Here is a 17528-nt window from a genome sequence, read left to right on the forward strand (position 1 = left end):
CTGACACCCTATAGTTGGGGTGTAATTACATAGAGTTACACAAACCAAGTCATTAAAGCCTGATACCCTATATATAGGGTGTAATTACATAGAGTTACAGAAACCAAGTCATTAAAGCCTGACACCCTATAGTTGGGGTGTAATTACATAGAGTTACACAAACCAAGTCATTAAAGCCTGATACCCTATATATAGGGTGTAATTACATAGAGTTACACAAACCAAGTCATTAAAGCCTGATACCCTATACATAGGGTGTGATTACATAGAGTTACAGAAACCAAGTCATTAAAGCCTGATGCCCTATATTTAGGGTGTAATTACATAGAGTTACACAAACCAAGTCATTAAAGCCTGATACCCTATATTTAGGGTGTAATTACATAGAGTTACACAAACCAAGTCATTAAAGCCTGATACCCTATATTTAGGGTGTAATTACATAGAGTTACACAAACCAAGTCATTAAAGCCTGATACCCTATATTTAGGGTGTAATTACATAGAGTTACACAAACCAAGTCATTAAAGCCTGACACCCTATAGTTGGGGTGTAATTACATAGAGTTACACAAACCAAGTCATTAAAGCCTGACACCCTATATATAGGGTGTAATTACATAGAGTTACAGAAACCAAGTCATTACATATAAATGGATAAAGAACACAAAAGTAGTCGACAGCAAAGCTTTGAACATTTTCAATATTTAAAATTTTGTTATGATTTCTGTACCCTTCATATGTAGTCTGTTCATGTCAATGATTATTTCAGTATTTTCTGCAAATTGTAACTTTAAGTTGATGTTTACCTTGTGTCAAAATAGAGTCACATTCAGGGTTACATGTACATCTTGGTTTGTGTACTCAAATGAAAAAATATTAAATCAGCATAACCGCCAATAAGTAACATTGTAAAGTTTAGTTATCTTTCTCCAAGGTTGGTCACACAAAATACATGCATACATAAACAGTTACAACAACACTGTCAGAGTAAAATAAATAAATAACTATATTGAAGGACAGTCAGTCTATATATCTAATTTACAAATAAAACCAGTCAAGTTGAAATAAGACATTGTCTGGTGCATCAAAAACTTGCCAACATTACTACATTAATTTTCATTGTTTGAGCTACCATTCTCAGCAGATAGAATTAGCTCACACAAGTCTTCATAGTACACACAACACCCCTCTGCCTCCCCCCCCCCCCCCCCACACACACACACATTTATTTCTGAGTGATTGGTCGATTACATTTGTAAATATATGTTTTTGATAAATTTTGATCCAGATGAAGGTCAGGATCAAATCTGAAGATAATAACCAAAAGGCCATGCCTCATAACGTATGGGTAGATACTTTAATGAAGTGCCCATGTCTTTTTGTTCCTGAGCTACTGTTCAAGTGGAATTATACACCAAATATGGCTACCATTCATTAAGAAGTGATGTAAACTGCCAAATGATGCATTTTGTCTATGTCCCTTGTTCTGTATCAACTTTGTACAAGTGTTGAAAATTATCCTCTTCAAATATTACTTTAGGTCGAGGCACTAGGAGTTCTCACTTTGTTTCCCAGAATGCCTTGGCAGTGTACAGCAGACCTCGTTGAAGTCAGATTTGCCAATGTTTCTAACTCTACTTCAGAGAGGTTGCACGATGCAGGCTTGGTGAAAATGAATGACATTCATCAGTCATTACATAAACACCAAGGTGCACTTTTTTGGGTTCCCTAAAAAGAAATCCAGCTATAATAAAATCAACCTCGCCTCTATTACTCTCTTTTAAGATGTCAAGAAAGCCGACACCTGAGAATATAGGATAAACAAAGATACTTGCATAGTGTTTGTTTTGGGTTATTTAGTAAATATGACTAAATTTGAACAAGTTTCTGAGTTAGCCTGTCCGACAGTGTGCTAAAAGTACCTGCTAACAACAAGTTCCACTCATCAATGCTTGTCCGTTGCTCATTGTACGTTGGTGTGGCCATACAGAATTCTTTCATTTGAAACATCTGCCAACAAATTGCACACTGTGACACATTTGAAGTTCAGCTTCAAACACACATTTTTACAGGGATATCTGGTTCTCAGTCAGTTGATAACATTAAGAAAGGTTGAAAAGTCAAAGCATGGTTTAGAAGTTTATTTTGGGTAGATTCAACTGACACTTGTTCTCAGTTAGACTCTTACAGTCCTCGGAGCTTTGCATCGCTAAATCTTGGGTTGTTTTGTATGTACTGATATCTACTCCATACTTGTACTTGAATACCCTTGTACTGTGCGCCCTCATCTATCACACAGGGCTAACCTTTCGTTGAAATGTTAAGGACGGCGCTCGGTGTTAACGCGAAGCATTGCCTTAGCCCTATGTGATAGATGAGGGCGCACAGCACAAGGATACAGACTGTAAATTGCCACTAATATCTGATACAATAACAACTGTGGAAATTTTGCAGGTAGAAGGATTTTAATTGTAGACGTTGCAGGTAGGTTGACTTTCATTGAAACTATGTTGCAAAATATCTCTGCTCTCAAAGCACAGTAATGAAATGATGACAAGACACTGACATCTTCCTACAGAGTGGTTTATTTACAATCAATATCAATCGTCACTTCATTACATACAATTAAACTTCAGAAGCCAATTATTGAAAAAAAGAAGAAAAAAAAGAAAAATAGTTCCTTCCACTTTTAAAAATATGGTGTACTGATAATAAAGTACACAGATGATGACAAAAAGTATACTGTCTCCGATCTATTTTACAATATCTAAACAGATTGTCATCATTGGCGTTTATACTTGGAGCTGAGTTCAATGTGAATGAGCAATTCTAGTATACTGACTATCGTAGTAAAGATAGGGGCATGATTCCATCTTGTCTATGTACACATAAAGGCTGGGCTATACAGTCAATGAAATGGTCATCTTCAGCTCATAAGGTGCTCAATTGCTTTCTCCAGGTCCCAGTCATACATGGACAAGGCTTCCCTTGATGGACCCTTCCAAATGAGAAAAAAATATCCAGATTAATTACAACTAGTTTATAGCCATCACATATTTAACTGCAGCAGGATATAGGTATTATTGTTATCAGGAAATCTGGCAGAGTCATTCCATCATTCACAATCAACTTGAAAAAAACGTAGGTGTAAGTAACAGTGACAAGGACACACATTATCAACCGGTAGTCACATTTCGACCTGACAGTAATTCTACGCGTGTAAATCTAAAAATATATTAATTTAACTACTCTCTAAGAACTACTTATGATTTTTATAACAACAACCTGTATGTTACAGTTCTTTTAAACAAAGTCTGTGCAATCAATATGTGTAAAATATTGATAAATAAGTAGTCTTGCGTCTTTCTACACAGTTTAGTAGTCTGTTCAAAGAAATGCCAAGATTGTGAGTGTTGTTATTGATAATTTCAATTTACAACCTATAGCATCAAAGTAAAACATTTTCTGTATGTACCACAATCATTTATAGCATCCATATCAAGTGTACAAGTATACTGTTTCATTTGCTAATTGACCACATTAGAAAAACCACATGCTAGGCTTGTAAATAAACCAATTGAAACAGTATACTTTTACACTTGATATGAATGCTATCATAGACAGTGGAAGGGAAACCTATGTTTCCTTCATTTTGACACCACAGCTTACCTCATTAAAACCCATATCTCTGAGTTGCCTAAGTTTTTCTTCAAGTGATGAATTGGCCCTGGGTGCCCCTGCATATACATGTGCCCAATGTTTTGCTGTTTCTTGAAATGCTAGTGGATTAGCTTTGTACTGTCAACATATCAAGAAAAGATTGATTAAAAACAAAATCTTTGATAAGTTTCTGAACTGTTGTAAGTCTACTTAGCAGTGAGGACAACTTTATTATATACACTGCCCCATGATGACACAGCTTGGTAGCAGTGGGGAGAACTGAATCTTTACCACATGATATAATGTATTTACAACTACCGTACTACTAGGAATCTAATGCACCATTTTCAATTACACACACACACACACACGCACGCATGCACGTACGCACACGCACACGCACACACACACACACACACACACACACACACACACACACACACACACACACACACACACACACACACACACACACACACACACACACACACACACACACACACACACACACACACACACACACACACACACACACACACATACACATACCTGTTTTGCGACGACCGCATCCTGTGGATCATCAGGTTCTGCTGCTGCCAGCAATGCTTGTAATGATAACAACACTGTACGTAATGTCATGGCTGCTGCCCACTGGTCACGTAAGATGTCCAAGCAGATGGCACCTGTCTTTGAACTGATATTGGGATGCCAAATTCTTGTCACAAATCTAACCTGTAATTATAATAATTATTCAAATCATTTGTCAAATTAGGATTATTATGATAAATACATCATGTTCATCTTATGATGAACAAGATCTGATTCAAGATATCAGACTGAGTTACTAAATTCATAAGAAAAATGTGCATATTAGGGTAAATATGTAATGACATTACAGTGATCACTGGTGTGTATATATAGCACTGCATTGAGAACTTACAATGAACACTTCAGTAACCACTGATTTAAAACAAGGGCAGGGGGTGTCACCCTCTGAATGTAGAATCTTGATATAAGGGAGTCAGAAATAAACTAGTACATTGTATATTAAATGTGATTGTTTTGGTACATTTTGACAGTCACTTAAGTGCTTTGAAATGTGATTTTCATATTTTAGGAGCGTGTTGCAAAACTACATGAAGGCTTAGCACCCTTGTAAAGTTGTTACCTTGTTAAGGAAGATCACTACCTTGCTATTTGATGCATAACACACACACACACACACACACGCATGCATGCACGCACACACGCATGCACGCAAACACACACTGTAAAATGTAAAATAATACATTTTTACCTTTGGTGGATTGAATGGGTAGGTTTCAGGTATTTTTATTTCTAATTCAAATTTTCCACCTTCATATGGTGTGTCTGGAGGACCAGCAATTTCTCCTTTCAACTCATTGTATTTGGAATCAACCATTTCAACTTTAATGGCATATTTGGCAGCCTGTAGAATAAAGTGAAGAACTCCTTTAATTCAGGAAGGGAAAAAATCAGAAAACCATGCCCTCTAGTGATGACATCGATAGTAAATCAAGTCATGACACACTGACACACACATATCATACTCTGTACAAGTATGCTTTGCTTAGGGGCCTATGAGCTGGTGGTGGACATCAACAAAGTCCTCATGACAAATGCTTAGAATCTTTTACTTTAAGAAAGCATCAGCCAGTAAAGGTTACAAATTCTCACTTGGTTTGAAATCTACCTGCTGTGCTAGATGATGCCTGTAGTGTTCTCACATGATGTGAATACTTATGAATCTGCCTAAAGAGACAGGATCAGCCAATGACAATGAGAACATTTTCTGAGTCATGTTCACTTTGCCTTCTACCATTTGACATGCCACTGATGCACACAATTTGGTGTTCCTCTATCTCTTACTATGTGGTGACTCACAAGAATCCCAGTTTTTATGATACTGCCCCACAACAACAAACTTTGGCTGTCATGAGAGAGCACACTGGTGATGTTATCATATCTCATTACTACCTTGTCAGTATCTCAGTGGGTTGAGTCCTTTCCATGTGAAATTGTAATCTAATTTTCAGACTGAATACAGAACTACTGGGTACATGTCTTAGTGACTGTAAAATGGACACAGTCAAAATCTACAAACACATTTTAGAAAGGTCCTAAACTACAGAATGCTATGCTATGTTCTACTGAAAAAATATTGGTTTTACACCCAAACAACTTGTGAGAGTCCATGTTTTGAATTTGGCACAACCAAATTGAACTCACATGGAACAAATAAACATGTTATACAACCAAATGCACAAAAACCTGATTTACAGTTTGAAATGTCAATTGAAAACATCCTATCATGTCAAGGCACAAAAGGTGTTACAATCTGTCACACGATAGGATGTTGATAATAAGCACAGTCACCAGGTCTATACCATACAGAATTACAAGTTTCTATTAAAAAATAAATTCTGTTCACATCTTTCCAAAGGCAATTATCTGTACAAGAACATATAGCATGTACAATGCTAGGAGTTTGGGGGTTGTTCAAATGGCAACATCGCATATAGCATTACATACACACATGCTACTTAGTTCCTGAATGTTCAATAACATCAACCTTTAGCTGTACATTCTGAAATGGGATTTTGAAGGTGACAAGGTTGTTGAATTCTTAAATCTGCATACATGTACTAACAAATTCTTGGTGTTGAGTATCATAAAAATGATACCCCTACCTAACATAGCCAACTGTGAAATAAAGTGTGGTTAATACATAATCATTAAATAATGACATAAGATTTTACAGTTTGCATTGTAACAGGTAGAAAGTTGTACACTTTCCCAAGACTGCAGCGAGAGATTGGTAAAACTGCTCAGATATGAACAGGCACAATTAAAATGGCTTCTCTCAAAACTAATCACCCGGATTATTTTTCTGTTTCATTACCTTGCTTGTATGTAATATTTGCAGTTCTCCCCTATCAGTGGTCGAGAGATTTTCGCCACATGGCTCTCTCCATAAATAAAAACAAACTACATTATGCAAATATTACAACTGGAAGGTTATGTGTTATCATATGTCACTATAACCCGTGAGACATCAACCTACACATTTTTGGGAGGAGCGATCTGATTGCAATATTACCTATAAATACAATATCTCAAGGGCATTTTTACTCGTACATGAGCGATGGGACAACATCGTCACAACAGCTCATCTAAACATGAAATTTTGGGGTGATTCTGGGTGTTATGACGCCTCGAAGTGGGTCCTTGGATTCGACGCTGAGGCTGATGTATTTGATTACATCCACACCTACCTCGTCACATTTTACAACTTCTTTAAATTCTCGTTGTATTCTAGCAGCGGCTATATTTGACATGACTATTAATTTTCTTCCGTTCAACTACACACTATTTCAAAGTTTTCTGTTCCGTCTCACATTCACAACTTTCGTCAACCCTGAATATCAGACAACGCATGCGTATAAGTAGAAAGGGTTTTCAATATAGGTGGCGCTCTAACCCTCGATCGAACTGTATGTACATACTATCAAAATGATTTTTCTTCGGTATCCCTGAAAGCTGTATCTAAAATAAAATTTGATAATTTTTCTTGATGCTTCCATAACTATATCTAGGTAAGTCAACTATTACGTTACAAATATCAGTTATTTTTGTTGAATAAAATTATCCGAGTGAGCAAGGCTGAAAGTACACGCATGCTCATGCAGCAGGGTCAAACGACTGAGAGGTCATTCTCAAGCAAATTTACAAAGTGGACACAGTCGCGCAATCTGGAGGCAACTGAAGTCAAACTTAAAACAGCTGCAAAAATGCCAAACATCAAGCTGTTCAGTGGAAGTTCACATCCTGATTTGGCGCAGAAGATTGCTGATCGTCTGGGAATCGATTTGAGTAAGGTAGTGACGAAGAAATTTAGTAACCAAGAGACGTGGTGAGTACAAAATTAGCGCGCCATGTGATCGCTTCGCCGCTGTCACATTTCATTGATGTGTGTACTGTGTATTTTGTCGACTCCATCGTTGATTGGACCCCCAGTGTTTGAAAAAAAAAACTTTCCACATTACATAGATACCGACTATTCGGTACTGTCTGAGTTACTTTCTGCTGGTGCATATTCTGGAAATGGCCAATAAAAGAGGAAACAAACTGTACGTTTTTACGTGTTCGTTTCAATCGCACATGGGCATGCATCTAGTGTACATTATCCATATGTCCTTTTTGAACTAAAAAAAGTTTATTTCATTTTCAAAGATATGGCTTCGTATGGAAAATGTACTAGTGACTGACATTAATGTGCTACAGTTAGCACTTCAAAACAGTGGAGATGGCATTTTCTGTTTTTAGATTTTCACCTGGGATATGGATATTCATTCCCTTCTAATTTTCTCGCGTTTTGTATTGAAATATGTCGTGTTATTGTAGACTCGAGTGTGACGTCATGACACACGCATTTTCCCGCGAAATCTTGAATTTTATAAACGTTTTGTGCGTATTACATTCACATCTATTTGAGATTTAAGTCTGCCATGTACTTTGGAACAATAATTACTTTAAATGAAAAATTAGATTCCTAGATGTTACCCGTGCAACTTATCACAGTGAAAACAAAATGAAAGTTCTTGTAATTTTGTTGTTTACTCAAACTGTGCCAATGGCGGTAAAAGTGAAGTTAAGAGCTTCTTTTATTGTAGTGTATATTTGAACTTTTGAGATGGAGATTGTTACTTTAGTTTGTCTGACCTTTATCATTTATCACATCAGTTCAAAGTTGTTGGGTATTTTTGAATGTACATTCAATTTTTTTGCCAATTTTAAAACATTGTGATATCAACATGCCTCAGTTTCAAAGCATTATACACATACATATTTAGACTTTGGTAGAAAACAGAAACTTGACTTTCAAAAGTATTGTGCAATCTGGGTAGCTGAAATATTTAGTTCAATAACAAACTTTTTACGCATATCTTAGCTTTTTTTTCAATGTATTGAGTTACAAACAAGACTTTGTCAGTATTGTTTCACATGTATTTTTCAAGTAGGAAGCCATGATAAAATTGTTTTATAAATTAAAAATCCAAAATAATTACCCAATTCTCATCCATATGGCCACTTCATAGCCGCATAAAACAACAAGAGAGTTACAATATAGATTGGATCATCAGAACCTCAGTTTGAGGATGATTCTACATCAACATCAGAGTAAAAAAAAGTAAACTCTTTCTGTTACTTATTTAGGTGAATAATATTTTGATGCCTATTTTAATTTACAGTGTTGAGATTGGTGAAAGTGTACGTGGTGAAGATGTTTATATTTGTCAGAGTGGGTGTGGTGATATCAATGACAACTTGATGGAGTTGTTAATTATGATCAACGCTTGTAAGATTGCATCAGCCGCCCGTGTTACTGCCGTCATAGCGCTCTTCCCCTACGCAAGACAAGACAAGAAGGATAAAGTAAGAATGATATACACCATTTTAATTATTTTGTAACATCTTCCTTGCAAAGAGGTGTAAGAGAACCTTTATACCTCCATGACCGTTGTAAATACTTAATACTTGATGATAAACACTCCTCAAATTAATCTTTTCCATGAATGTATATATTACCATATATACAATACAATACATCAAATCTAGATAGTCATAGAAAAGGTATAATCCTGGAAATTTTCGTGACTAAAATGCCCTCTTTCTTGTACATGAACACAATGTACCAGTCTGGTTATTTAGTGAAAACTAGTCTTTGAGAACTTGCTGAAGACTCTCAAATTGCAAAATTTTGTACTAGCGAAAATATCTAGGTTTACAGTATTTTGTTGGAATCATCAAAGAGATTACGTTTCCAAATGTTCACTGTTTATGTTTTCAAGTTTAGATATAGTACATATCTGAGTCTTGGCCTAAGTCTTACATGTAGATACATTGTATGTATATCAACTTGAAAACAAAGGGATTTTGTCTAATAGCTGCCAAGTCTGCATACATAAACACTTTATTTGAAATTATGCAGTTTTATCTATACATTTACATTGTACATTCAACTCGTGTATATTCTGTAATTAATAGTCTACATGTAGATTTAAAATTTCTGAAGGTGTAACTTCTTTGCAAATGGGCCAGAGGCCTGGAAATGCAAGTAAACTGCCTATATTACATACCTGGTGGTAGCCTAAAGATTAGGCTATCTGAGTTGACAGACTGGCTTGATAGTTCTGACAAACAACATTGACAAACCAGATAGCCTAGTCTGGGTTAATCTTTAGGTTTGATATGTTTAGTTAGGTTAAAACACAATAGATTATTGGGAAAGCAAGCATACAATAGAAAGCTAAAAAAAAAAAAAAAAGACAACGTTCCTCCTAAATTGGCCACTCAGTTACAGTATTGAATCTGATTAAAATTGAATGCAGTGGATAGCTATTTATGTACTATTACCATTCCCTTTGTTTTGTGTCTCTATGACAAAGAACAAAACATGTACATGAAATACAAAGGACAGTTCAAGCACAAAACAAAGTTAATGCAAGTACTGAATAAATAGCCATCCACTGTGTTTGCATATAATGAGATTGCACTTGTATATTGCAATGTATTGTTTATAACTTTTCATAAGTAAAAATAATTAAGCCATTGAATTATTTTGTCTGTGTGTACAGGTACATTTGTCTTTTGTGATGATTTAATCCAGAAAGGTTCAAACATTTTGATGCTCAAACTTAGATTCATCATTTCTGCTTATGTAATGACTAACTGTAGTTACAATTGTATCTAGTCGTTACATAAGCGAAAACAACGTCTTTCACACAAATTCAGTCTCTTTATCACTGTACAATGAAAAACTGAAACCGAGAAAATGAAATGAGAGTGAAGGTTCATGGATCTGGGTTCATACATACAAATGAAAATTTCTACTTCCAAAGTCAAAGAATTTCTTGAAATAATTCTCATTTTTCATCAACATATTGTTAGCATAATTTTTATAATTTTCTATGACAATAGCTCATTGTAGTATACTACGATGAACATTTGTCAGGAAATTATAAAAAAAATCCTTTAGTTACAATTTTGTGTGATGCTGATCTCATTCACTATCAGTGTCAATACAAGCAATTTTAGAGGGCTCCCTGTGAGAGCAGTCTTACTGTTGAAAGGACAACCCTCTTGAAATAAGTGCAATAGATAAATAAGTTTGATATCCTCACCTTTTTAGATCCATTGTCTTCTCTGTGCTTGAACCCTCAGTTTTCCACATGTGTTCAACTTTATTTATATCCAGAAAAGCTGTACAAAAACTCTTTGGATGTTTCGGTGAATGTTTTGTGTGTGTGTTACAGCATCATGCACCCATTTTAGCCAAGTTGTCAAGTTGTGGCTAACATGTTTATTGTCTGTGTTACATCATCATGCACCCATTTTAGCCAAGTTGTCAAGTTGTGGCTAACATGTTTATTGTCTATGTTACAGAGTCGTGCACCCATTTCAGCCAAGTTGGTGGCTAACATGTTGTCTGTTGCTGGTGCTGACCACATTATTACCATGGATTTACATGCTTCTCAGATACAGGTAAGAACAGTTTATTGTTTTATCTTTGAAGTTAATGGGCAAATATTTTGATGTGGTCATATAGCATTAGAAGAATGTATGGTGTGTTCTGTTAATAGCATCATTTTTCATTTTACTGACAGTAAATTTAGAGTTTATGCATTTTCATGAACGCATCTCAGTTCAAACATGTTTGTCCATGGAGTAATCAACTTTTATTCAAAATTAATGGCATGTCAGTGTCACTATGTTTATCTTTGATGTGACATTAAACATTCTCTTTATTACAATGCTATCATTTACTTGTTGGTTTATGTATTTTTGTCATTTCCGTTGAACCCTCCAGATATACCTCTTAATATGAATTTTACCAACCAATGCTAGTGCAATTCATTTGCTTTCAATAAATCATGATACTATACATATGTCACACAATTAACAGTATGGTCCTTTGTCAGAAGATTAAAATATATGCCTCCCTTCAAGTAGATGCTCAATATTGTGCAAATTAAGTTTCTATATATAGTTTAATGAGATGTAATACATAGTATAAAATTTTTTGAGTAATTCATGTTTGTCTAGCTTGTCATTTTTTTAGGGGAGCAATAAACATTTAGTGAAGCAATATATATGTACTATAAAATTATAAATTAAATTATATATATATATTGACCTTTCACGCTTGCCTCTTTTTAACTTCTGATTTCGGGTGTCTTGATCATACTAATATGATAAATATTTAATGTTAAAATTTTGGTTGGAATCTTTTCAGGGTTTCTTTGATATTCCGGTTGATAATCTGTATGCTGAACCAGCAGTCCTCAAATGGATTAAGGAACACATCCCAGAGTGGAAAAATAGCTGTATTGTATCTCCAGATGCTGGTGGAGCTAAAAGGTAAGATTTGTTTGTTGTTAAAGATGACCTTATGACTACTATAGAACATATACTGTTATTACAGTGTTTGCCATGAAAGGACCCCTGTATTTCAGTATACATTGTCCTTTGTTTTGGATGTCAATAGTCTGTCAGTAATGATGTCATGTCTGTTTTAGCAGTTCCCTTGAGATAATGCAATTACAGTAATGTGCTTTGATGAAAACAATGACAGTTGGTGTAATAAGCCAACTCTAGATTTCCCAGGTCCAGGCATGGTCCAGGTATCTGGTATGTACAATGCCTTGACAACGTGAGAGTGCTAGAGCAGCACAGTATGATATATATAAAAGTCATACATCATATGTAAAGGAGAATTCCTAACTGGTGAACTGACTGGCTAGTTTGTACAGGAGCTTTAGTACAAAATACATGACAAGTTGTTGATGGCTTGACATACTATACTGCAAGTGTGATATATTTAAATACATTTCTTTTACAGTACCTTAGATTTAGCAAACTCATTTTATTGTATTTTCTATTTTCAGAGTGACTTCAATTGCTGATCGTCTCAATGTAGACTTTGCCTTGATCCACAAGGAACGTAAAAAGGCCAATGAGGTTGCCTGTATGGTGCTGGTTGGCGATGTTAAAGACCGTGTAGCTATTTTAGTAGATGACATGGCCGACACATGTGGCACAATCTGTACTGCTACAGAGAAGTAAGTAATGTCAAATAGTGTTGATTTAGATTGATTATTATTATTTTATAATAATAAAAGTCACTTTATTAACAAATTCCTAAATACCGGAATTACCTCTTTCAATCCTGGGAAACATTCCCCTCACTTCCTGATCTGTTTTTTTGTTGGCCTGCCATTTTTAACCGTGTAAGTTATTACAGTGTGTACCATTAGGAGTTTTATTTCAATTTTAGCAACATGCAAGACAACCTGTTTTCTGTTCGAATACTGCAAGAGTGTTTAGTGTGGTAAATGTAAGAGGTTTGTGTTAACACACAAATGTTAAATGTAAGAGGTTTGTGTTAACACACAAAAGGGACATGAACCAATGTGTGTTGCACATAGTTTATGGTGTATTAGAAAACGATAAAACGTTCTGCCAGCAGTGTGTGTAACATACCAGAAAACACAACTCAAGAAAAAGGTCACCCATGGTGACTATTCAGGATTTCACGGTCACAAAACATTTTGCTTCTCTATTGATATGCTTACTGTCAGATCGGATAACTTCAGTGCCATTGGCGCTATTCTTTTATTTCACAGATTAATAGCTGCTGGTGCTGACAAAGTCTATGCTATTCTGACCCATGGCATCTTCTCTGGACCTGCCATTTCCCGAATTAATAACAGTCAGATGGAGAATGTTGTGGTTACGAATACGATACCTCAAGACCAGCATATGAAACACTGCAGTAAAATTACAGTAAGTACAAATCAGTTATGTTGAACACCAGGTAAATAGCTCCAGTGAACTATTGTAGTAAGTGCTCCCTAGTGAAATGTACAAAAATATTCCCAGCAACAATGACCATGCCCATAGCAACAGTCAAATGCCAGGTATATTTTGTCAAGATAAAGTAGTTAGTGGTAATAGGCCATTCCAGACTGCAAACAGAAAATTACGAATACAGCGCCCTCACTCAAATTGGGGGTATCATCACCTCATAGTACCATTTCTTAAAGAGAGTTGTCCCTTTGTATTCTGTAGAAGTGTATTAAAAAGCAGGGATGTTTTTCATATTGTTTGGACATCGAGGAAAGCAGCAGTGCTCTATGATTAACCAAGTAACCTATACCAAGTACACACAGACAGGAAGTAGAGCGCTACCATGGCAAATTTTGGAAAGGCCTATTTAGTAAATGAGCATTCAAAAATAAACACAAATGCAAATGTATGTATCTTTCAACCCAGAGTCTACAAATTTTTTACTTTATTATTATTGTCATTTTTTTTCCAGACAATTGATATTTCCATGATCCTTGCAGAAGCCATCAGGAGAACGCACAACGGGGAGTCTGTCTCATATCTCTTTAGTCACGTACCATTGTAAGACATGTCAAGCAGCTAACATATCTCATTATAACCTTCATATAAAGGAAAAGTCACCAATAAATACCAGTCACCTCACTCTCTCCATCCTGTACAAACCCACCCCCACGGAAAGTACCCCCTCGTTGTCAGAATTGAGAAAAGGTTTCTCTGTGGGTAGATTTTACCATATTTGCTGGCTATACAGAGTACTGCAGTTTGTTGCAACATCAGACAATCTGATATACAAATGTTCATTTCTGTATTCTAAAATTAAAAGAGTTTAACGTTTTGTCCCCACGAAAATTCCTAGATCCAAATATTCCATTCTCAGATGAATTTGTCATCAGTAAATTCTAAAAATGTATTAGACAAAATTCTAGCAATTACAAACACATGAATTATCAGTATTTTTCATCAGTCTTGGATTGAAAGAAGCTTGATTGGCTTTGATCATATTTGTTTCTATGGCAACTAGATATTTTTATGATCACATTTGTTTCTATGGTGACTAGATATTTTTATGAACATTTAAAATCTAACATTCGTGATAAAAACTAATTTGTGAATCTTTCCGTGTTGACCTTTCTTAGTTTGGAATTTATTTATTTCTACATTCCTTGAGTGGTAAAACTTACAAAATGTAAGACATTGGTTTGTTCAACTATGAACTTTCTAGTAACGGTTTTTTATAACCAAGGGTTTTTTTTCAATGGCAACTATTATAAAAAGTAAAGTTTATAGTGTGTAGAGTTGTGTAAAAGCTGAACAAAATGCAACGACACTGCATAGAAAACAGCACAACACAGATTTGGACTATTTATGGCAATTTGAACTCAAGATGAAGAATTTTCTGTTACGTATGTTAACATGTCCATCAGAGTTTATTTTTAAGGCTTTCATGTATTCAGGGTTTACAAAAAGATTATATTTTTACGTTTGACAATTACAAGATAAATTGCTTACCTGTTTATACGATGCTAGACTGTAAGATACGTCGTGTTGTTGAGCCCAGTCAGGTGGTAGTGATAACATGGTCGTATCTTACAGACTAATACAGTGCCCATAATAATGAGATAGTGTGTTTGCTCTGTAGATTGTGTGGGTAACAACATGGTTTCCTCTCCATGCTTTAGACACACATGAGAATAAGTCAACGTTCTTGTTCTATTTTGACCCTCAAATGTGAAGTGAAATGCTATTGCAGGTAACAAGAATTACAGCAACTACACTTAGTCTAGTAAAAGCCATTAAGACCAAGGGTATCTGCTGCAGTCGACAATAATCCTGAAAACTGTGGTTACTTTGTGATGAACTGAAATTTGTTAACATCTACAGAGCAAATGCTACTCTCTTGTCAGTGTTGTATCATGTAATGAATAATGTCTTTACACCAACTGTATTTTATTGCTAGGAGATTTAGAGGAATGTGTAATATTTTGCACCGAATTACTATATTAATGTCATGTAAAACTTGTAACACCAACTTTCCAGTTATTTATTCTGAGCCCAAATCATTGTTTTTTGTCATTCAGTGTGCATCCTAAGTTTATCATAGTTAACTAGAGTATTACTTTTCATCACTAAATTTGAAAGCCTTGATCGAAAGATTTTTCTTTTCCTAAATATTACACTTTGCAAGATTCCTTACCTTCATTAAGTAACTGCCACATCACTGACTAGTCTTCATCTTTCTATTTTGGTCTGTTGTAAGCCCAAAAGGGCATTGCCTTGGAAGGAATACATGATTGGGTCCTGTCTGTCTATCCTGTGCATCCAACCGTCCATACCATCTTTGACATAAGTATGTAAATTTCATTCAAACTTAGCACAAAGGTGTCATTCAAATATTGCACACAAAGATAAGACATCATTCAAACATTTAAAGATGACACGCAAATGAGAGGTGATATATGTGATGTTATCTGGCATTATAAACATCCCAACTATTTCAAGTATCTCAGTTTTTAAAGAAAACAAAAAAAAACATTTCATTCAGTGTCATCGTCCATTTTATCGAAGGTAATCCTCATTTTTTTGATATTACATCAATTAAAGGTGAAAGGTCAAATTTTAAACTCAAACCTTTATCCCTATGTATATATCACAGGACCTGTGCCATAGAAAAATACTGATGGTAATCTCTTGGATGGACTTTATTATGACGGACCTCTTAGATCATGTTCAAAGTGTTTCGACCAACCCCAAATTACTGAAAACAACTGAAGCTTTTGTCGTATTTTTTTTTTTTTTTTCTTTGAGCACCACAGTCACACCACAATCATGGAGCTGTTTGCAGATTTTATGTATATTTACATAAATATTTATGTTACAAAGAATCCTAGTGCCTTGGACAACAAATTGAATCTAATATGATACTTTGGCCATATATAGAAACATTAAATGCACTTTATCATGGTCTCAGGTTGTCAAGGAAACTGGATGGAGTGGCAGCTTACAATTCAAGATCCAATTTACACTATTTTATTGAAATGCCCAGAATGGTACCCAAAACTGTCAATTTCCAACTGCCGTAGCTATTTCACTTTGTTACATTTGTATGGCTATCAACTATATTTCTCCAAATATAAGAACACTTGATATTGATGGCATTATTTTGTGGAGTTTTTGTGTTTAAAGGGGAGCAAAGATGAAGAATTCATTTTAGCTGCATTTCTTACGTTAATAATGTCCAGAAAGTCGTATTTTTATCAACATTGCATTGAGCACAATTTCCAGAGTAGAGGTATGAAAATTGGCAAATCTGGCTCAGAAGTGATGTACTGAACTGGACGTCCAGTTCTTGAGAGGTATTATGGGTAATAAAGTGTGCTAGGAGCTTCTTTTTTGTTCTCACAACTAGCTTCACCTTTACTCTCCTTTAAGAATAATTAAGTATGTTCAACTGTAAGTTTAACTTTGTTGCTATAATCCTTTTATTTTCTCCCTTTTTTGTGAAAATAAAGTATTTTGTAAAAAGACGATAGATGGTACTTATTCTGTCTGTTATGTGGTGTTACTTATTAGTCAGTATTCTCAACTGCAGGACACCTTGGTGTTGATATCATGTTCATCAAAGCCTTTGTAAACCAATCTTGTCATATGTAGTGAATGTTAGTATTGACATCATCACTGGGTACAGTGTCCTCACTGTTCATGTACATTTATTGTCACCACCAGTGGCTATACTGCCCTCTCAGTTCATTTAGTATTATTGTCGTCACCGCCGAGTGCAGTGCCCTCTGCTCATTTACATTTATTGTCATCACCACTGGGTACACTGCCCTCTCAGTTCATTTAGTATTATTGTCGGCAGTGCCCTCTGCTCATTTACATTTATTGTCATCACCACTGGCTACGCTGCCCTCTCAGTTCATTTAGTAGTATTGCTAT

The 17528-nt window shown here is 35.4% G+C and overlaps 2 protein-coding genes across 2 annotated transcripts; one reads left to right on the top strand and one right to left on the bottom strand.

Annotated features, from left to right (window-relative positions):
* Positions 1-2580: 2580 nt before the first annotated feature.
* Positions 2581-7105, bottom strand: LOC144438874 (ubiquitin-conjugating enzyme E2 K-like). The gene is made up of 5 exons (XM_078128084.1): positions 6959-7105; positions 4960-5112; positions 4212-4394; positions 3672-3800; positions 2581-3000 (listed from the first exon to the last, which is right to left on the bottom strand). Exons 1-5 carry the CDS (start codon positions 7019-7021, stop codon positions 2929-2931), a joined length of 600 nt encoding a protein of 199 aa, XP_077984210.1. The 5' UTR covers positions 7022-7105; the 3' UTR covers positions 2581-2928.
* A 307-nt stretch (positions 7106-7412) lies between these two features.
* LOC144439493 (ribose-phosphate pyrophosphokinase 2) lies at positions 7413-17095 on the top strand. Its single transcript, XM_078128789.1, has 7 exons — positions 7413-7596; positions 8936-9119; positions 11130-11228; positions 11980-12104; positions 12632-12805; positions 13370-13529; positions 14065-17095. The coding sequence occupies exons 1-7, from the start codon at positions 7475-7477 to the stop codon at positions 14155-14157; spliced, it is 957 nt and encodes a 318-aa protein (XP_077984915.1). The 5' UTR covers positions 7413-7474; the 3' UTR covers positions 14158-17095.
* Positions 17096-17528: the final 433 nt, after the last annotated feature.

The sequence above is a fragment of the Glandiceps talaboti genome, chromosome 8 (genome assembly GCF_964340395.1).
Source record: "Glandiceps talaboti chromosome 8, keGlaTala1.1, whole genome shotgun sequence".
Lineage (NCBI taxonomy): Eukaryota > Metazoa > Hemichordata > Enteropneusta > Spengelidae > Glandiceps > Glandiceps talaboti.